Source organism: Squalius cephalus (assembly GCF_949319135.1).
Source record: "Squalius cephalus genome assembly, chromosome: 22".
Lineage (NCBI taxonomy): Eukaryota > Metazoa > Chordata > Actinopteri > Cypriniformes > Leuciscidae > Squalius > Squalius cephalus.
In genome coordinates, this window is record NC_137143.1 from 20,897,006 (window position 1) to 20,920,636 (window position 23,631).

Genomic DNA, 23,631 nt, shown 5'->3' on the forward strand with positions numbered 1-23,631 from the left:
ATCTTATGTACAGTTTCACAAATCTTACCCTGCGCATGCGATTCTTTATGACGTCATATTACCTTCATACATTTCCCACTGTAGTCTAATAGATTCTAATTAGGTGGCAAATAAGATATTTTAAAGACTTTGTACGGCCAGCACATCTATCTGTGGCTGCAGGTTTGGAGTACACAATTCGGGATAAGGCCAATAAATGCTCACTCTTCTGTTGAGAACTCGACCAGACCGCTTGACTTTACAGTAAACACGTAACTTTCTCAGCTCGGACATCGAATCTGACACCGCATGTGGTTACAAACGTGGCATAAATATTTATATTTATATATATATATATAACTGCAATATGTACTCAACTGCTTATTTAGCTAATTTGTCATGTCACCAAACTCTCTGGCCTATACACCTATATTTATATTTTTTCCAAAATATTAAAAAGTACTTAATATAAAAATACAGAACAATTGTAAAAAAGGAACAAAACATTGAGTTTTATATGAAAATCATGCATGCCTCCCCACAATAACATACCATGTTCCACTTAAGCGAGATAACAAAAACTGCCAGTAGGGGGAAGTGCAGCATTAGCTGACTGCTGTGGAACCGTTCCGTAAACATTAAAGTGGTCCATCTAGTTTTTTTTTTTTGTGTGTGTGTGTGTGTGTGTGTGTGTGTGTGTGTGTGTGTGTGTGAGTGTGTCCCCTCCCTCCCTCCCTCCCTCCCTCACTCCCTCCCTTCCTTTTTTTTATCTTTAGGCAGTGACTGTGTTTTTCGAATTTGGTTGGAAATATAAAATAAACTGCAAAAACAATGGGATATAAAAGAACAATTTATAAAATATGGCTCTGAGCAAGTAGAAAAAGGTGTAATTGGAGGAATCCATTTAACCTAGACTGGTATGAGCGGAAGGTTGGTCTGTGGCAGTAGTATGTTTCATCTAATAAAAAGCACATGTCGTTGAGGCCGCGCTTTTATGAAAACAGTCCGATCTAGTTTGTCATCCAGGTTTCAACAGAGCTCACAGGGTCCAACTGAGGCCCTAGCTGCATGCTATGGTGTGTGAGTGTTTTCTTTATTTTTTTTAAATGGCAAAAGCATGCTTACTACGTGCAGTATCCTTACTCTCGCAGGCTAAGCTCAAGGATGGGATTTTGGAGCTCTATCAGTGCTGTCTGCGTAACGTGGAGCTTATGAGGAGCACAGCCTGATGTTAGATAACAAGGAGAACACCTAACTGCAGAACTGAGGTGAGAAAAATATTGGATTTGAAAGTACACCCATACAGAATCACTTCTATCGCAATTTTTTTTTTTTTTTTGAAAGAGGAACAAGTAAAAGGAAAATTCTAGTTATTAGTCGTAATCCCATAAAGATTAGCATTACAATTCCCATTCCTATACAATCAGACACAGATGAACCTAAAGACAGATATACGCACACTATGGTGAGGTGCTGTACCTTTGATAAAGTACTTGGTCAATTAGCCGGGGCAATCGTTTTGAGGCAGATGAGCATTAACAAGAGACTAGAGATGCCCAGTGGGTGTGATTGCGATGAGATGATGTGTTAGATGACCCTCCCTGCCCCCTTAAGAGCCAATCAGGTATTCTAAACTCATAGCTATCAAATAAGTTTATTATAGTCTTTTATTCTGCTAACGTTCACTATAGCAGCCTTAAATCTGTACATATAAAGTGACAGAACACCCAAAATGAGCATTGCATGGGACAATGTCTGAAAACATAAGAATGTAGTGTGTCTGAACTACTTAAAATGTCCATTAGAGCATAAAATCATTTTAAAAACTAAAAGAACATGGGTAACTTCACTGCCATGTTTTTCAATCCACCTTAGAACTAATTGAGAGAAAAACGAAGAAATCTATTCAAACAGCAATTGAGTGCATGAACACAATCAGCTGTATCAGCAAAAAACTAAACAACAACTATGTAAATGAGAGTCCTGGAACAAATAACATAAATGATTACAGCATTACACAAGACCAGAGACATAACAATATAAAAATGAGAAAAATCACAACTGTAGAAGAGATAAAAATGTCAGTGACAGGCTGAGAGAGGGCGTTTGCCACAGCATCGCCCTCTAGTATGTAGGTTAGGCCATGTATCACATGGGCTGCAGGACAGCCGCATGTACTTACAGAGCGCTGCTGCCGCCGACACAGTGCAAGTCGAGAGGGGCAGAGGGGTGGGGGAGATGGAGAGGAGAAAGGGATCATGGTCACCCCATCAGCTGCTGTAGGTGCTGCTGTCTCTCAGATGTGTATCAGCAGGGCTCCACTGGTAGAGTGGTGCACAGGTTTTAAAACAGAACAAAAAAAGATGATGATTTTGGGGCAGTTGCACTGGAGCATGGAGGATGGTGGGAGGGTCACACGGAGAATTCCTGGCTGTGAAGAGAGCGGCCTGGGGGTTCGCCGCCACCTCCGTTTCTGGAAGAGGAGGGGAGCAGCTCGATCTCTACACAGCCCTCGTCTATCGTGGGGATGCGGTGTTCCTCCTCGGAGAGGGGTACAAACCCAGGTTGGGACATGAAGTTATGAATGGAGCTTCTGGATTCTGGCTTCTCTAGGCCCTCGTACAAGGAGCTACGGAATGCGTTCACCACCTTAATCTGCAGCGAGGAGTTGGGAGACAGAAAGAGAAGGAATTAGTGGGATCGTATTGGCATGATGTCCGCTTCAGGGTGGGATGTACTGGATCTGGATGGGAATGAAAATATGGTCAGTGGTGGGAGATGATTTCCTTTCCACAATAGCACTCAAGCTCCTTATGAAATATACAAACAAATAAAAACCAACACAAAAACAACAGCACAGACAGTTGAATAGAGAAACAGGAATAACATGAAAACAAACCATGACTGTAATGCAATTTCCTATTTGGGCCAAGTGAATGAGGAAATCAGGCATAGGATAAAACTGTAAGTGGGACGCATCAATCACAAGCTTCAAAACGTTAAACAAAATGACGACAATCACAGAACCACTGCAAAATGAGACGGACAAGCAACCAATGTTTGTTTAATAAGCCATTTAGTTGCCAAAAACAGCAGATGTTCAGCATCTCTCAGTAGGGGTGGGCTATACAGCAAGTTGGAACAGTAAACTGGTACAAATTTTCAACCGCAGACATCGAATATCATGGTTTTTGTAAAACATCACTACATGGTAATAAAAATAAATAAATAAATAAAAATTGGCAAACATTTCAATCCGGATGAAAATTAGGGAAGTTACTTGGGTTGGGATACACCGAAATGAAAATTCTTGTCCGAAACCGAAACTTCTGAATGCCCTTGGCCGAAAACCAAAACTGAAAATTACATTTTTAATAATGACTAATTTCTTTCTTTTTTTATTTTTATAATTGTATTAATATAAGACTTTTTAATTAAATTCAATAATTTAATTGAATCTGAATTTAGAAAATACAAGCCATTAAAATAAAATATATTCAAATGAAACCTGAGAGTGAGATGTTTCTTCCTCCATACAAATAGACACAGCATTAAAATGCATAGCATGTGCACCCAGTCCTTCAAAACATATGCTCTGGGCCTCTCAGAGGCTCTGTGTTGTGCAGTAAAAACACCAGAAACTAATCTTGCTCTCTAGCAATTTTTATGGTTTCAACCTTGGGAACGACCATACAGACAAATGTGAATTGGTATAACTTGTTTTGCAAGGGTCTGGATGCTTTTCCCTACAATAAGTTTATGGTAACAACCATGTCTGAAGAACCATCTGCCCTGCCAGCTCAGCCAATCAGCAGTGGCTTAGTCTATTCAATTCCTGTTTATTTCTCAGGTTTACATTATTGTACAATGCAGCTATGTAATTTTGGCAATTTATTATTATATTCAGATTCTGTTATATAAGAAAAAGATATTATTATTATTACCACCATATGTATGAACAACTACTAAATTCTAAAAACTGTGGGTAGGCTCTTTTGACTTGAGACAACCACCTAAAGATGATCTAGCAAACGCAGACCAACATGCTAAAAACACCACATTTCTGCAGAAAATAAAATTTGAGTTAACATTTTAATACACTGCTTGGAAGGATATAGCATGACTACATCTGTCCATATTTACACTGCTACACTTCTTTTAAAAATGAACTAATTGAACCTTTAATTTGTCTGTATATTTGGATCGCTCCCATCTATGGTTAAATGAACCCTCTGACCCTATATATGCTTTGTGATCTGCCTAACACACATGCACACACTTTTAATGTGTAATGCAAAAGGAAACCTAAATAAGGAAGGCAGAAAAGAAAATCATAGCTTCTTCTAGAATATCAATGAAGAGAGATGGAGACAGAGTATAAAGTGTCAGAGCAGAAGACACAAGGTGTGATGAGAGGAGCTGAAAGCATGAGAGTGAGACAGAAACGGGGCTGCAAAGGAAGGAGAGAGAGGGGGAGAGAGAGAGAGAGAGAGAGAGAGAGAGAGAGAGAGAGAGAGAGACAAAGAGAAAAGTGTGAGCAAGTGTGTGAAAGCAGTTGTGAAAAGAGGGAGAGGGCTGGTGTTAAAAAAAGACAGTGAGCCAGAAAAGAGAAAGAGGGAAAATTCAATAGGAAGGTGAGAATCACTATGACCCCTAAATGGATAATTTTGAGAAAATATTGTTTATGCGTGGTTGTCGAAAAAACTAACATTTTAAGTCACTGAAATAAGGCCATAAAACAAACATTTGTTTACAAGACTTTTAAGTACTGTATCTTGTAGACTAGAATTTTTGTCACAAAATGTGGAAATCATCTTGCACACTCATTCACATAAAACAATATATTGATTTAATTTTTTTAATATACTGTTCAGAAAGGCCATATGCTAGAAGTAGATGATCATGAATAATGGTGATTCACACCTGTGGAGACAATGGCCCCTCCCCAAAATGGCCTATCAATGAAGAATGTGACGGGAACTACAAGAAAAAATCTGAGGACAAAACTTTTTTTTTTTTGTGTTTGTAGTTTATTTATAATCTAGTTAACAATATAATCCAAATATAAATTAGGGTCAAAGCGCATTTTGATAGTCATACCTGGAAACAAATCCAAATATATAAGTAAACATCACATACCTGGCAAATCCAAGGTGTTTGGTGTTTCTATGCATTGGAGATAAAAGCTTACCTGCAGTGAGCTCACCTTAACCATATTCAAATAGAATATCAGTCCAATGTAGCTATACAGCTCACTGATGCTCACATTTGTCCATTTGACTCAGTGACCTTTAGCATTTGCCCTGGCAGCCTGAGCATTTTTTGTGCACAAAACTGAGACAACACTCTCAGGGGGAAAAACAAACATTTGAAGAGAGTCATATGAGAGTTTGTGGTCCAAGTTCACATGCAGGCTGCTATCTGGTCACTGTCATTCTCATCTGTATAAAAAATAAATAAATAAAAAAGATTAGATAGATAGATAGATAGAGAGAGAAAATATCTGTGAGCATGCTGATAACAGGAACATAGCAACAACAACTATAGGATTAACATTAATATAATGTCCACTCATAATAGAAAACATGATTTTTATAATGTCATCCATGCTTAAATTATTGTGGAGTACATAGTACACGATTTTTATATTATATCATAGAAACTTTTTGTTTAGTACATTCAAAACATCTACATTGAAGCAGAAATTCACGAACAAAAGCTTCAGTGATGAGGCAGTATTTTACAGTAAACACTTCATAAAGTATCCAAAATAGTCCAAAAAAATCTTGTCTAAACATTCAATTTACCTTATATTACTATACATTTTCATCCTAGTTTAATACATTGCTTATATCAAATACATTTTATTTCAACATATTTCATTCAATTTCACTAATTTCAGCATAGCAATATGGTTTGGGAAAAGCCAAACTATTTTATAATGAGAGGAACTAAGGCTGGGCGATAAAACGATAACGATATGTATCGCGATAGATGCAATCAATATCAATAAAAAATGCGTTCAATAATTTTTTTTTTTCTTCGTCGGAAGAAACCAGAGGTTGCGAAGCAAGTTTGGTTGCATGAACAAAGGAACTCACTCTCTGGTAACCTAGCAATGTAGGGGGTGACACGCTAACAGCCTGTCATGTAACAGTATGGTTGCGTCATATAGTTTTCTCGTGTTGGATTCTTCAGTAACAGAACCGGAGTGAAGTGATAAGTGGAAAATGAGTGCCGTAGCGATTGTTGATAAAACAGGAAAAGTCAGCTCGCCAGTATGGCAGTTTTTTGGATTTTATATGTCTGACCGTAGACAGACCAATGTCGTCTATGTTTATATTTAACACTTTGCACAATTTTATTACACTTTATTAAGCATTTCTTACGCACTCTTTAATTTTGCACCTTAAATGTTAAGAGATAATTGTTAAGTGTTCATTGTGATTTTCATTGTTCATTGTGATGTTTACATTTTAATTATCTGAGTGTTTTCCATGGTTGTCCATGGACATTTCTGCCTTTATAACAGAGGGGATTATAATCAGAGGAAGGTTAAGTTTAAAATAAAAAATGTTTAAATGTAATATATTTGTCTCCTGGTCCTTATTTTAAATGGGTCATAAAAAAGATCATTATCGATATCGACCGATATGAAACACTTATATCGTGATACAGTTTTCAGCCATATCGCCCAGCCCTAAGAGTAACAATAAGTAACTTACTTGTCAGAAATTATATCCTCAGCTGGATCAAGTAGCTCCAAGTAGCTCAAGTAGCTCCACAAAATGAAACTGAAACCAGTCACGCTTTTCTTCTGAGGTGAATTCTTCCAGGATTAGTCCTCACCGCATCTCAAAACGATGTGAAGTCAAATGAATCTGATGAAACGTGATGCGTTTTATCGAGTTGATGTGGGCTTTGACTTTACATGGATCGCCTCAGATCATTACCGTATTAATAGCGTGTGCTGTCTGTAGGCGTAGAAAAAAGTTCACGGAAGCCGAGACGGCAGAAAGCACACCCTATTTGTTTTGATTGTATGTGGACACAAATAATAGTAGACACTTTACGGTTTTGAATGATGTATAACCCATAAATGAAGTATTAAGTCGATTTTGCTATGTAAAAAAAAAAAAACAACAAAAAAAAAAAACACGCTTGACCAATGTTTAAATGTGATTAAAAGCCTAAATTTAATCTGTTCATCATATAAAGTGATTGTGTATCTTTGTAAAAATTTGACTAAACCGCTCAAGTCATATGGATTAGTTTTACAATCTCTTTATGAACTTTTGAGGCGTCAAAGTGGTAGTTGCGTAGCTGTCAATGGAGGGACAGAAAGCTCTCAGATTTTCATCAAAAAGATCTACATTTGTGCTCTGAAGATGAACTCAAGTCGTACGGGTTTGGAACGACATGAGGGTAATTAATGATAGAATTTTCATTTTTGGGTGAACTATCCTTTTAACAATACAACATTTAAGTGTAGAGAGGGTCCTTCATGAAGGGATTCAGTTGCTCACTTTCCTTTAAAACAATCCTATGTGTGGCATCCTCTTACCATAGTACACTTCAAGGGCACAAAAATTCCAATGAAAAAAATCATAGGGCATAATTCATTAATATAATGAATTTCTGTGCAAATTGTTTGACCATTCTTGCAAAAGTTGTTGCAATGAATTTCAAAGTTTATTTAAGAACAGGTTTTTATGAAAAATGGACACAGACATTAATCCTGTTTATATTTCATGAATGTGGCCCATTGTGTGGATATTTACTCATCATATTTACTTGATTTTGGCCAATTAGATATCACTGTCGATGGGATTACACAGTGAAATGCACCAAAAATAGCATCCTTCAAAATGTTCTGATGCACAACATTGCTGATGATCATAACTCTTATATATAATATATATAATAAATAAAAAAATTATATAAAAATCTTGAGACAAAAAAATATATATAAAAATGGACTCTCGGCTGGACATTTATTTAGCATGTTTGTTTGACCCGAAAATAGCAAATAAAATAAACAGTATAGCCATTACCTCTTATATATATGTACAAATAAAACTATTTCTCCTAATAAAGGGAACTAAATAATTACATTAGATGTTAGGCCACCCTAAAAAAATCCTGGCACTGGTAACTCGCATGCAGACAACAGCAAGGCCTTCCAAAATATTCAAATCACACATGATGCACTGGTTCAGGAGTTGGAAAAAATGCAAAGTGAATGAGAAAGAGAGAAGGAGCTTTAGTTGGTAGATTGTGAAGGACAGATTGGGAAAGAAATTTAAAAGAGAGGAAGAGTGGTCTAAAAAGGATGGTTATTGGTTTACTGGAGGTTAACAGGCAGATCATGAAAGCATTCAGAATGGCCATCATGCAATGGCAGTGCTAGTTTGTGTTATGTGGCACTCACTGCCTGTAGTAGAAGAGGAAGCAGGGGCGGGCGGCCCAGCAGCTGCAGCAGAGTTGGCAGACAGGGAGGAAGAGGAAATCCCTACATGGGTGGGGCTAGAAACAGTTTTTGCGTCGTTTTGCTGGCTGACCACGGAGGGCTGGCGACGCAGGGCCCCAGGCACCGCCGTTTGGCCTGTCTGGAATGTATAAACCACATCCATCTGCAAAGAACAGGGAGAGGACGAGGGGGGGAAAGAGGAAGAAAGGGAAAGGGAGTAAAACAAAGACCAAGGGCCAAAAGGAGTGGTTAGAGCAGATACATTTGTTATTTGAAAGGGAAAAAAGAGAACATCCCCTCAACCCCACAAATAAAAAGTTCAGTTAGTACCAAGTCAGTCTGCCAGGAGAAGAGCTGGCACAGGAAGATAAAATGGAAAGTTTTATGTAAGGAGCTACTTTTTTCAGGAGAAAGGAAAGGGAGCACAAAGGAAACTAGTTCTATAAAGTACTGATGAGTCTGAATCGTACTTGTGCCAATTATTTCTTTCTTTGTGTACCACTAACCATGCATGACAGATATAAAATAGAAATCCATGAGGATTTTGAAAGTGGGATGGTGGGAATGGAGGGGGAGAGATAAGGAGCTAATTAGTAGAGTAGTGTTTTTGCGGTCAGTTCACTGGCTCCTAATCAGGAATAAGAGTGAAGGGTGGGAGGAGGAAAGAAGGACGAGAAGACTGTTTGGCCTCTTTTTCATCTAAGCTTGGAGGGAAGCTTGGTAGATTTAGCAGAGATGGTGATCTGGAACCACAGGGGGTCTGGACGTATCCAGGGCACACACACATTAAAACTATTCCTCCCCTTCACACATTATTGTCCAACTGACTTGCCCAGAAGACAAAATAAGATTAGACACAACATACAATGACATCAAAAGTACACAATTTAAGACTAGGGTTGGGTATCGAGAATTGGTTCCATTTTAGAACCAGTAACAAATTTCCAAAAACCGTGGATTCGATAAGACGCACACATTTTGATTCCGCTTATCGATTCCTGACTTTGGGGCCATTCACATATCGTGTTTTTTGCACGTGCAAATCAAGCGTGCCGCACAAGCCCTGAAAAGTGAAGCCAAAACGTCTCGATCGCCCCCCGGTGACTGGTCCTAGTATAGGTCATAAACCCCGCCTCCCCGTGTTATTCAACGGGACTTGAGACCAACTAAACAATTTAATTACACTTCAAATATCTTTTTTCCGAAGGTGGTTTCTGTCATTTACTGTAGTTTTTATCACGCTGGTGTAAATTCAAGTGTTTGTTTTTAAAAAAAGATTATTTGTAGTTAGTTATTTGATGCAATAAAAACAGTGGTGTGACGTCATGATTGACAGCTGTGATTGACAGGTTCTCTGAGTGAAGTAGTCACTGAAGCACCAACAGACTTTTGTTCAGGATCTTCGGAGGACTGAGGAGATTGGAGCTTTAAATTTAATATCTAAATTTCTATAATTAATTATTTCACACCGAGAGTGAGGGCGGGGCCTTGATTTCGCGGCTTTACTTCCTGCTCACTACTGCGCAGGTCTGGTCCCGAAATCGCTACTGTGCAGACTCAAACCCCAAGATGTCAGCGCCATATAGGGACACTGACGGCTTCACTTCTCACCAATGAAAGAGCGCGAAGGGGCGTCGTCCATATTTTTTTACAGTCTATCGTGCAAATTCGTTATTTCAAATGTAGGCGTGAGGCAAGCCGCAGGTCATATGACAAAAAAACAACCGACCTTTCCGCAACAACATCGAATGCTCGGCCAAACAGCTGATCATATCATTTATATCTCATATCCATAAATATATCTAGTAGTAAAGCTAATGCAAGGTCTAGAAATCAATTTATCCTTTGCTGATGGTTGCATAGCAACGACAGACGCCACGGGAGCGCAAGCGCTTGTGGAAAGAATGAGAAAGCGGCTTTCCACGCATTTTTAGACGTGATTTGGGAACGGCCCCTTTCTCAAGTCATTCTCGCGCAGTGCTAGTGAATACAGTTGTATTGATCTGCCAGGACCTGGCTCCCACAATGATCGGATTTCATTACTGTATGTCACATTCAACATATACAAAACATACAGATGAGCAGAACATACAGATGAGCCAAGATTCAACTCCAATTTAGAGCTGCATAATTCAGGATAAACTGAGAATCTATTTGGTTTAAAATCGTTTTTGTTTTGTTTAAAATGTAGATCACGATTACATAAGACAACTACACAGAATAATATGTTTCAGTCTATTAAAATAAAAAAAATCATTTGAATCATTAATTCATACACTTTTAAAACTAATTAATTCAGTGTCTCATTCATAAATACTTGTTTAATTAATGGATGATTGACCGTTTAACGAATCTCTCGAGTCTTCTTGAATAAATGATTCAATGAAAAAAATAAAATAAATTAACAGTCGATTGTTGCCACTTACTGGAGTAATGTAATCAACACAATCTTTATTTGAAGAGACTCCTTTCACTTGAGCCATTTTATTGGTTATTGCTTAAAATTGGCAAGAATAAAAGGTAGAAAAATTTATTCTTCAAGTATTTGCCCTTTTATTTTTCTCTCCCAAAAATATTGGAAACGGAAACAAGAATCGATAAGAACAGAATTCGATAAGCATAATTGGAATCACTAAAATTTAAAAGATACCCAACCCTATTTAAAACTTTTGAAACATTCATGTTAATATGGGAACAATAAAGAAGGTGGTTATATTAGAAAAAATTAAAAATGAAAAATAAAATAAAACAATTAGATTTAAAAAAAATCTTAAGTATATCTTATCTAGTAAAAAATATCTAAAAACAGATAATTGATTTTACTTGAACAAAACAGTGTAGGATTTTATACATAGAATGCATATATATCATCTTTAAACCAGGAATCAATTGTTTGATAGATCTTAGTAATTGCTAAAAAAAAAAAAAAAAAGATTTGCCAATGGCATAAATTATTTTAAATAAAGAACATATAAATAGTTTATGCCAATGGCAAACAGTTTTTTTTTCTTCTTGTTTTTAGTATAAAACTTTCTAAATTGATAAATTAACCGATCTGTGAAAATGTATTCTTGTTTTAAGGATGTTTAAATAATTTTACTGATAATATCATTTTTTTTATTTTAGCAGTGTAAAACAAAAATCACATGTATACACACATATGCACATTAATTGAAAACTTTTTTATATATATAATATATAATTTTATATATAAGTTCAGTTAATTCCTAAAAAAATTCCTAGTAAATTCAGAATGAACTGAAAACGCTCGCTCTGTTCTGCTCCCTCCGCGTCCGTGGAAACGCACCGTTATACATGGCAGTGCGGCCTTGCGCATTTTAGTGTCGCTTTCAAATTAGCACAAATTAGGGGGCAAATTGCTTGAATGGTGAGTTCATTAGCCTATTATTCTTAATGAAAAACACAACAACAGTACAGTACAATGACAAATACGCTTAAATAGGCGCTTTTACATTTCACTTTGACACGAAATATCCCTCCATCTTGTCAGTCAGTTCCTCGCTTTCGTGATAAATGAAATCTGACTCCTGCTGTTGATCTGTGCTGCGACTCTCGTTTAGCTCATGATTTAGTAAGCAGACATGTTAAGTTTTTAATTGAAGTGTCTGTTCTCTAACTGAACTAAATTATTTTATTATAAAAAAAAGCAAGAAAAAGCAAATCGACGGTGGAGGCGGTGCCACGGTGGGCAAGTGATGTAGTGTTGCTTCTGAACACCGGTAACACTGACTATCGTAGCAAACACACACACACACACACACACACACAGAGAGATAGAGAGATAGAGAGATAGAGAGATAGATAGATAGATAGAGAGATAGATAGATAGATAGATAGATAGATAGATAGATAGATAGATAGATAGATAGATAGATAGATAGATAGATAGATAGATAGATAGATAGATAGAGAGAGACACACATAATATAATATATTAAACTGATACCTTTAAAATTATTTTTGCAAGAATTGAATTAGAGGCGTGATTACATATAGGAATAACAAAATGGTTTTAACACCACTTTGTAGGCTGTTAATTTTCACATTCACTTCAAATCTTATTTCTCTAACACATTTATATATTGATCTACTACTTCAATATATTTATTCCTAAACCCAAACAACATAATGAGAGCTGTTACAAAAAATGGAGAAGGAATAAAAAAGAGAATAAAAAAGGGTTTGAGATGGTCCCGCATCGCAACATGATTTCCCCATGACCTGGCGCATTGCTGAAAGGCAGATTACACATCTCTTAACGATACAAAACAAAAACAAAGCTAGGAGTGAAGGGAAGCAAATCTAGAGGGATAAATCATTGCCCGTGGAATACATTGACAATCTTAAGTGGGTGGTTTACCATATTGTTTTATATAGAATATTCTTAATAGAACACCCTCTCAGAATGATCGCCCACCAACACACAGACACTCCTGGAGGATCCAGATAAATACATCTGTGAACCCTCTCACTGAATCCACTCATTGTTCGTAAGCAGCAACACTGTGAAATGTATGAAGGCAATGGTAAGTGAAAGGAGTTCCTCCCACACGGCCTCCATAAAAAAAGTCAGTCCCAGTCGTTTACTTGCACATCTTCAGATGAAAGCGAGCGAATGTTGCATTTCCAGAGACAGAGTGAAAAGGATTTGTATCCAAGTCCCTGTGAGCACAGTCCCCTGATATCTCCAGGCAGGTTGTGCATATAGTCAGAGAAACATTGGCTGCTCCACTGGCCTTTTAAGAGTGTCATCTCCAGGGCACATGCTGCTTTTCAACCTGGGCCACCAAAGCAGCTCACAAGTCCCTGCTCAGTCTTAAGAGACTTGCTTTTCCACAAATTAACCCATGGAGAAGCTTGAAGGCCACTAGGGTGATGTCTACATAAAAACAGCCACTGGCTGTCAAGAATGTTCACTAATAATGCCATTCTGAGCAATGTACATGCTGTTTTGATCTGATCCAATTTATTCAGATCAGCAAATTCTGATTATGAAATTGGGCAAAATAGATCAAACCCTGATACATATTTTAATTTAGCTAAACAAATAATGTATTGTGTAATTTTCAAATTTTTTGCTAGGAATGTGCACAAGTAATCGGACGTGACAGCGACAATCAATCATGAAAGCAATGATTGCCATGACAACTTTTTTTATCTGATTGGTTATTGCGGCATTTTGGGCGGTACCTGAGGTCTGACCGGTTAGCGTTAGGAACAGCATGATGTCCAGACCAGCAAAATAAAGTGAAAACTATGGATTTAAAAATGCACAGTGCTGCCTGAAATCACTTTGATCATGAAAATACAGTTAAGGGCAAGATGTGCAGCACTAATCTGCCATATACATAACATTATCACTTCTTTGTGCTTTAGTTGCCTGTGTTTCAGCGCGTTGTTACGGGAAGAGCGTATCCACATCGGGGGTTATACATTCAGACAAGCATGGTCAAGTTCATGTGCGCATTCGTGTCCTTTTGTAAGTTGTAATGCTACTTTTATGTTGCTTATATCTGGGACCGTATTCACAAAATATCTTAAGGCTAAAAGTAGCTCCTAACTTGCTGATTTAGGAAAAACTCTTACAAATAATGGATGTGTCAGTCCTAATTTTAGGACTCCTAAATTTTTGCTCTAAGAGTATTTCACAAAGCAGTTTAATGCTAAAACCAGTTCCTAAATCTGTGAAAAGTTAGGGGTAGTCAAGAAGACTCTATTATGCCCCTTTTCACAAGATGTAATATAAATCTATATTATCCTCAGAATGTGTCTGAAATTTCAGCTCAAAATACCCCCAGATCATTTATTATAGCTTGTTAAATTTGCCTTTTTGGGTGTGAGCAAAAGCGCTCAGTTTTTGTGTGTGTCCCTTTAAATGCAAATGAGCTGCTGCTCCCTGCCCCCGTTCAGAAGACGGCCGATCCTTTACACAAGCTTCGGATACAATAACAAAACACGCAAATAATGTCACTCATCCAAAATCTCAAATAACCAGTGCGGAGTGCAGCCTTACAGAGAAAACCCAGGAAGAGGTTGCAGCTTTTAGACTGCACCTGGACGTTTCTGAATGGTTAGTGTATACATGTAGTTGTTGTGGAGTTACATTGACTCATCTGATTCTGGGGGATTTCTGTTAAAAATTAAATTAATCCACTGCTCTCTTGTCTAATCTGAGGCTGGGACTCTAAGTGTTCAGTGCTTATTTGTGCAGCCAACAACAGAACAGTTTGCATGATTTGCTCGAACTTTTGCCATTGCGTTTAAACTGGTTACACTGTTGTAAACCAAATGGCGGCACCGTGGGTGGAAATGCACAGATTAAGGGATGGTAATATTATAAGAAGATCCCCTTCCTACGTCAGAAAGGGAGCGAAATCTGATCGGCTTATTTTTTTTACATGCTTGCAGTAGGAATGTGATGGTGAGGATATTTTCCCACTGGTTAATCGACGTGTGACAACATCGGTAATACCGATATCACCGGCGGGGCTTTTAGTAAAATGTAGTAAAATCTGCATGTTCGCACGTGCATTCATGATGCTGAACAGAGCTCTGTTCTGCTCGCTCAATGCCCATGGACACTTGCGGCGTGCGCATTTTAGTTTCACTTTCAAATTAGCGTCAATTTGGGGGCGGACTGCTTGAATGGTAAATTCATTAGCACTGGTAACACCATCAACACGACTATCATAGCAAGCCTAGCTTGCAGAGAAAGGCTCACCAAAACGAAGTTACTGGGTTGTCACTTTTCACGTTTTCCACCCAATTATAGCACTGAAACATGGAAAAAGTCAGATTTTCATAATATGTCACCTTTACAAAATCACAAACAATCCTAAAATGGCTGTTGCAAGCAATCCGCCTCAGTAATCCGTCCAAAGACACTGCACACCATTGAAGCAATAGGTGATAGAGCCTTGGGTGCGGAGCCTTTTCTTGATGAATGCAATAAATATTTTGATTTCTAGATTTTAATCTGCGATGACATAACATAAAGGTTAATTTATGTACAGCCTTGTGGGCAGCTGGGGTGACCCGAGTTCGAGTTCCGGCTCGTGGACCTTTCCCAATCTCAGCCCCCCTTTCTCTTTTCCACTTTGCTTCCTGTCTACTCACTGTACTATCATAATAAAAAGGCAAAAACACCAAAAATAAATCTTTCAAAATAAATTAATAAAAAAGAAAATAATGTCAGATTACCTGTGGCACTTACAAATGATCGAACAGAGTAAAAGAATTTAGTGTGCTGTCAGAGGGGAGGGCTCCGAGCTTGGAATCGATCCCAAACCCAGAGTGCTCCCATGTATCCCCGGCTGGGAATAGGAGGAACCAGCCAAGAGTGAGGAGTTGGGGTGGCGGAGGAATGCAGAAAACTGTCGAGGTAACTAGGTGAGTCGGCTGTATGTATGTATGTATGTATGTATGTATGTATGTATGTATGTGTATATATATATATATATATATATATATATATATATATATATATATATATATGTCTCCTCTCTAGCTGATTAGATTTTAGCGTGCTCCTCTTTGTTTATAAAGCATCATTTGTCACTCTGCAATCTCTCGGGATGGAGACATGTAAGAGGCTGACAATTAGCTGAACATATACTTGTTTAATAAGTGACACTTATTTGACAACATTTTCATTTTAAAATCTCTATTTGAATATGGCAACATGATACCTCGCTCTACAATATTTCTGATTAAATCACTGACAGAGACCCATCCCCCATCAGCCAATCACTGTGTCAGGGCTCGAAATTAACTTTTTTACTTGGTAGCACTGGTGCTCCCAACTTCAAAAAGTTAGGAGCACCAGCAAAAATTTAGGAGCACCCACCAAAAATGAAGGAGCACCACAACTACAAATTATATATTAACAGATTTTATTTCATCCTGAAATAAAAAGATTTGAAATTTGGTCTTCTGGCTCTATATCATCTCACCCCGATGATATTGGCACATGATTTGTCATTTGACATAAATTTAGTGAAGGCAAGCTCTTCTTTGGCGATGGTATATGCGGTGTTATATTCATAGACAGTATGGTTATATTTGAGGTATCCTGCCGATTAAAAGCTTTAATAATCTAACCTGATTTGTTTGCCACACACCTGTCCCTGCATTTTTTGCTTGGCACTTGGCACTCTATTGCTATTAATATGCTGTATTAATCTTTGTTAATCTTAGTTAATAAAAATACAGCTGTTTATTGTTCATTAATGTTACTTCACAGTGCATTAACTATGTTAACAAATAAAAAAAAAATATTTCAATAATGTAGGCTATTAGTAGCCCAAATGTTGAAATTAACATTAACAATGGTTAACAAATTAACAAAGTGCAGTTTATTAATAGTACATGTTAATTGTGTTAACTAGAATTTAATAAGTGGAACATTATTGTAAAGTGTTACCGATTTGTTACACCGATTCAGACGTCTCGTGAGTGTGTTGGACAGATCAGTTGTTTTAACCATTCATTAAAGTGAATCGGTTCAAATGAGTCATTAGTTCGCGAATCGGACGTGTCATTAGTGGACGTGTAGCATACGGCAAGCGTTGTGTGATTAGTAGTTTAGTTTATTTTTTAGCACAATTCACACTCCACGGTAATTTAGGAGAAAAAATAATCTCCGAATGCTCCACAATGAAACTTCGGTCTTCCGCCCTTTTTCTATCGTGTCAAATGATTTTGATTAATATGCGCGAGCGCGAGGGAGAGAGAGCAAGACTTGAGAGTGTTGTTTGAAGACGTGAGAGTGCGCGCGCGCGGCAGCAGTCACTCACGCACCGATCAAAGGCTTTGGCGGCCGCCAAAAAAAAAATCAATGCAAGAAAAACCCCGGGATTGGTTATATAACGTTGGATAGAATGACGGTCCGGCCATCGCGTATCAGCGCACATAAGGTACACACAGTGAAGTAATTTGCAAACGTTTTTTAGAGAAATGAAAACAGGTCGCACCACAACCATTATTTGCACTCGCACAAATGCTCCCAAATATATTTTTAGGTCGCACAGATTAAATTTCAGGAGCATATGCGACCAAAATGGTCGCAATTTCGAGCCTTGCGTGTGCATTGTTAGTAAGTGTGTTGACATCATCCATAGCAAGAGGTCAACCCTACCCTTTCTCTTGGCTTAAGACTTCTCTCTATTCCTCAGTAAAAGTTGGTCCCAGCAGTTTTGTGAATAGGTAAGAGTAAACCAGTCAACCTAAGAACTTTTTCTGCTATTTAGGAGAACTCTTAGTGGTAAGATAAAATGTTTTGTGAATACGGCCCTTGATTAATCTCATATAGGATGCGTTTGGTTGAGTTTGTTAACCCGCTAGCAAAGCGCTTTAGTTTCAGCTCAAACGGCAATGCCCGACATTGACTATGATTTGGTTATTTGAGACAGTCATATTCCTTTTATATTTTTCTTTTTCAAAAACATATATTATATAATTAATAATCCAGCAGTGTTATATTTTTCTCGTCATTTTTTTCAACAGTAGGTTGTAGTTTTTTGCATTGTTTTCTCTCCAAATTGTGGTACCCTTTGAAATGAAGAACAAAGTGGCATTGCAATTGTTAAACATTGAGAAAGGATATAAGCATCAAATATTTGTATCAAAGTTAGATCTAAAACGGCAATAAACCTCACGTATTTCAGTAGTAAGCTGCCAAAGAGCAAAGACGTTTCTCTAGACATCTACAGTGGCAAAGTTGTGTGTAAGTCACTGCTGTTGTATTTAAGCCATTAATACTCTCTCCTGGGACAATTGCTGGAAGGAACGAGAAGGAAAGTAGAACCAAAGAGCAGCTTACCTGAGTCTGGATGCGGTTGAGTCCTCTGAACCACAGAATCTGTCCCCTGCGCATCTCCATCTCAGCGTGGTCAATTTCATCAGCACCTTCAGGTAGCACCTCATTAGTGATGTCCTCTTTGGGGATTCCGTGACCAGCCTCCTTCAGGAACTTGAGGCGGTGGGTAGGGACGGCAGTGACGAACTGGAGGAGGATGAGAGAAAAAACAACAAAAAAAAAACAAGTGATGGCAACTGCAGCTCATCAAATAGTGTGTATTTGAAGTCGATTCATTTTAAGTTAATCATATCTTTAGGATAATTCATTCATTTCAATTAAATGGTTATAAAAATTCACTGATCAAATATTTGAATCCCAGCTGTTTTCAATTCAGTTATATAAACAACAAGGGTGTTTTTATTAGTTGTATTTAGTATAAATGTATAATTTCTCTCTTCAAATTTAATTGTCAATCTGATTGAGATCAGTATAATTTTTGTCAGATGAATACTGCTTTGACTGAAAATAAATCATGCCGTTACAATGTTCAAAAGACATCGGCCCCCTTAGCTTAAATGTAGACAGTTTCTGCTAAGAGTCTCACTGTAATTTAACCTCTTTAAATTCTAAAACTACAGTTTCAAAGGGGCTTTCCAATACAGACACACACACACCCACCCACACACACCAGTCTCTACCACCTATGATAGCTCTAAAATAGATCCAGATATTTATTTGCAATCCCCCATGTAGGTGGCTCTGTTAAAGCTGTTTGAAACAAGACATCACTGAGACAACTTGAACATGGAGAAGTAGTAGTGTGTATTCTCTCTTCTATGTATCAAATTCCCAGTATCTGGTTCGTGAGGCCGCACGCATGTATGCGCACAAACAAATGCTTGCATGCACAAACATCAGCTGAGAAACCCAGTAGGAAGTGGCTTATGTGTGATGCAATTGCCAGAAGGAGCAGACTGCTTGCAGCTTTAAAGACTTTATCCACACTTGATAACTTCCTCGGCCTTTTGATGACCTAACATGATGCGTCAGTCCTGCATACAGAGTTTTAAATGTACTGTAAGCATGGCTAAATGGAGGCAGAGGACCTTTCATGTGCTGCGGGGTTGATGAAGCTCACACCTCTCTGTCCTCTTCTTTCTGAGCTGAACTTTGAAATGGCAGCAACCACTCTCTGGAATTGTGCAGCAAGTTGCCGTCTGCCAGCCTCCCTCGTTCCCTCCCACAGGTTTGAATTCACACACAGCTTCACCTCCCCCTCCCCTCCCCTGCCCTTCCGGTGGGATTGAAGAGAGAACTAAAGATGTTCCACATCACCCACGCGTGTGCATTCAGCTTTGTGCATAGTGATGTTTTCATTATTTCACCACTGACAAGCTTGTGGATCACTCTCTTTCGTGACTTTCGTCACCTGTAAATCTAATCTAACTTACTAGAATGCTAGTTTTTACTCTGATTTTTAGTCTTTACTGATGTTGTTTAGGCTATAAACAATCAACAGAGCTATTGATTAGTGATAAATAATGACGTACTGTAAGAATTTGCCTTACCTGGCCCCAGAGCAGCTCACCAACCCCGATGAACACACACCAGAGCCACTGATCGAGGGTGAGGGCTGTGCAAGAGAACGGCTTCCCTCCAAACTGCACAATGATGATCTGTAACAAGGTGTACTCCATTAGTCCAGCTATACTGTAGTAAAGCAATAAGCAACGAGAGACTGAGTTATAGGGATTTCAACACGCTTAAGCTGTGTTGTTTGGATTACTTTAAACTGTAGTCAAGATGAAAATAGTTGTAACATATGGCCTCAGGTAGCTTTTTTGCTTTTATAATACAGAAGCAACAGAAGCACAGTTAAACAGTATATCCATAATAATATATCCATTATAAAAAATCTACTCTACTATATATAACACAATAAGCTTCAATGAAGAGACTAAAAGTTCCTTCGTTACTAGTTCTGTAGTGACGTTTTAGACTCTCTTTAATGTGGTGTGACAGATCACTATATAGGCGCTTCAGTTTAAGCAGCAGCACACGAGTGAATGCGATCATCTCTTCCTAATAGACATGAATGAACATCTGAAGGCATGTTGAAAGATACAGTACAACTTACTGAAACGTATTATATTTCGTGTAATCGCTCAATCAGTTTCAACGGCGGAAAGACATCAGTAAAACAGCTTGAAAACAATGTCATGTAGCATTAAATTTACCTCAAGCAAGTAATTCGGCATTCACAGCTTGTTAGTCAGCTAGAGAAACTCTTTCGCTGAATATATGCACTATATTAGCCTATATATTCATTATATTTAACTTAACCTGTTACTGATGTCTACATGAAAATGACAGCCAGCTTGTAAATGATTATATTTCAACAACGAATTGGAGTAAAATCATAACTAATTTGATTAAAAAAAAATAAAATACCTGCAGAGCAAATGTTCCTAGTACGACGAAGCAGAAAATGGGGTTCCGGTAGATTCCCTCAAACACATTCCTCTCTCCGTGGATCTTGCGGGCATTGATTTCGTTGAAGAGCTGCATCATGACAAAGACGTTGAAGATGATGGTGTAGTGTTCAGACGGCGGGGAGTGGAGAGGGGTGTTCCGGCCGCTATCAATGCTAAAGAACTTCTCACCTTTGGGGACAGAAAAATGTTTTCTGTAAATAAGTGATGTGAAAGTTCAAAATGCATAGTGTTGTATGTCAGGAGGAGCACTGATGGGAATGAGCAATAAATATGTTACTGTTCATAAAATAAAACTCTCCTGAGGCACTATGACATGCTTTAGATAGTCTTTGATGTGATCTATCACACTGTAGGGAACAAAGACCAGTATAATACCAGGATCTACAGATAGGCTGTCTATTACTGGCAGGTTTTCACTATGAAATTTGGAATTGGGATGGAGGCCCAAAACTTAATTTATTTAACATGAAAGCCTAACATGGAAAAAAATACTCTGCAAGAAAAATAGTTGCAATAATGGTCTTAAATTTTAATTTCTAGATCTACAAGAACGATGGGTTACTTAACGTAATCCCGGGTTCTTTGATAACAGAGTGAGGTGTTTCACTATGGGAATCGCTTTGGGCGTGACCAAATACGGAAGCTCCTATGCCACCACGTCTGTCTTTGACAGACAGGTCGACCTGAGATCAGGCTCCGCCCCCACCTATAATACTCAGGTCAACCCCTACGAAGTCATTATAGAGAGATTTCTTCCCGTTCCTGTGCAAGGAGGGAAGTGTTGGTGAAACACCTCACTCTGTTATCAAAGAACCCGGGATTACGTTAAGTAACCCATCGTTCTTTTTCTAACTTCGCTCGGTGTTTCACTATGGGAGATATAGACCACTCCCGGATTGCAACTTACGCTACACCTATCATATAGGACTTGATGTGCTGGCTCCTAACACTGCATGAGCTAAGGATGGCTCAGACACATTCAGTCTATAAAATCTCACAAAAGTATGTGGTGTGGCCCAGCTTGCTGCAGCACAGATCTCCCGGACCGAAACGCCTCTAAGTAAGGCCCATGATGTAGCCATGCCCCTAGTGGAGTGGGCCCTTAAGCCCTCGGGAGGTTGGGAACCTCTGCATTCATATGCTAAGGAAATAGCTTCTACAATCCAATGGGACAGTCGCTGACGTGACAATGGCTTCCCTTTGTGAGGAGTAGCCCATGACACAAACAGCTGGTCATTTCTCCTGAAACCTGCTGTCCTTTCTACGTACACACGAAGCGCCCGTACAGGACACAAGGCATTCAACCTCCTATCCTCCGAAGAAGAAAACGGAGGAGGGTGAAAAGCTGCAAGATCTGTAGTTTGACATCTATATGACGAATCCACTACTTTAGGTACGAAAGCAGGGTTAGGGCGAAAGGAAACCCTTGTAAACCCTGTAGAGAACTGCAGACAAGACGGGCTGACCGACAGCGCCTGTAAGTCACTCACCCTCTTAGCTGACACCAGCGCTAACAGTAGTGCTGTCTTAAGAGAGAGAAACTTTAACCCTATAGCTTCCAACGGCTCAAAAGGGTGTTGAGAAAGGGCCTCTAAAACTGTAGACAAATCCCACAATGGGACCATTCGCCTGGCCACTGGCCTCTTACGTCGTGCCCCCTTCATAAAGCGACTTATTAAAGGGTGCTGACCTGCTGTCTTGTCACCAAAACCCACATGACAAGCAGATATAGCTGCTAAGTATACCTTTATCGTAGAAAAAGCTTTCCCTTTATCTAGCAGATCCTGGAGGAAACATAATATGTCCCTCACTGAACATTGAAAAGGGACAATATGACTCCGTTCACACCATCCTTCAAAGACTCGCCATTTATTACTATACAGTGAACGAGTGGAAGAGGCTCTTGCACTCTGTATAGTGTGTACGACTGATGGGGGCAGACCTGCTGCACTTAAATTCCACCTCTCACGGGCCAGGCCCAGAGAGCTATCCTGTCTGGGTGAGGATGGTAGATTTCCCCCCCCGCTTGTGACAGGAGGTCCCTCCGGGGAGGGAGGGGCCACGGCTGACCCGACAGTAGTTGAACTATCTCGGCCACCCAAGGTCTGGATGGCCAACGTGGGGCTATCAGTATCAGCGACAACCCCATTTCCCTCACCCTGGCTAGAGTGGGGGAAATCAGGCTCAGAGGGGGAAATGCATACAGCAGGACATTTGGCCATGGGTGGGCTAAAGCATCCACACCCAATGGTGCATTTTCGTCTGCCAGAGAGAAATACAGAGGACATTGAGCGTTTTCCTGCGAGGCGAAGAGATCTACGACCGCCTGACCGTATTTCTGCCATATTTGCTTCACCACCTGGGGATGAAGCTTCCACTCTCCGTACAGGGGATTTCCTCTGGACAATAAATCTGCCCCCCTGTTCAATATCCCTGGAACATGGGTTGCCCTGATGGATAAAAGCCTTATGTCGCACCACACAATCAGCTCTTTTGCCAGCTGGTGCAGTTGAAGAGAGCGTGTGCCTCCCTGTCGGTTGATATAAGCAACCACTGTGGAATTGTCTGTTTTCACTAAAACATGCTGGCCCCTGATGAAGCTCAGAAAATGTTTCAGCGCTAGAAACACTGCCAACAATTCCAAGTAATTTATGTGTTTGTGAATTAGCTGAGGAGGCCAAACACCGTTCACAGCTCTGCCCATCAGAGTCGCTCCCCAGCCCTTTAATGACGCGTCCGTCGTCATAGTGACTCTCGACGACACTGCCCCCAAGGGAATCCCCGATCTGAGGGTCCCGGGGCTTTTCCAATGTCTGAGCGCTCTGACGCACGCATAAGTCACTCTCACCGGTCGGTTGAGATGACGC

General features: G+C 39.1%; 1 protein-coding gene across 8 annotated transcripts in view; it reads right to left on the reverse strand.

Moving 5' to 3' along the window:
• Positions 1-656: 656 nt before the first annotated feature.
• Positions 657-23,631, reverse strand: part of atp2b4 (ATPase plasma membrane Ca2+ transporting 4) — a 146,673-nt gene continuing 123,698 nt past the window's right edge. For 5 of the 8 annotated variants that reach the window (XM_079857105.1, XM_079857101.1, XM_079857100.1 and 2 more), the window contains 4 exons: positions 20,721-20,932; positions 19,838-19,945; positions 18,291-18,473; positions 657-2,634 (listed from right to left, as the gene is read on the reverse strand). In XM_079857105.1, the coding sequence (XP_079713231.1) occupies positions 2,392-2,634; positions 18,291-18,473; positions 19,838-19,945; positions 20,721-20,932 (746 nt within the window). In that variant the 3' untranslated portion in view covers positions 657-2,391. Of the gene's footprint in view, positions 2,635-8,410; positions 8,613-18,290; positions 18,474-19,837; positions 19,946-20,720; positions 20,933-23,631 lie in introns of all 8 variants that reach the window. The other 3 variants (XM_079857103.1, XM_079857106.1, XM_079857107.1) reach the window with 2 other exon arrangements.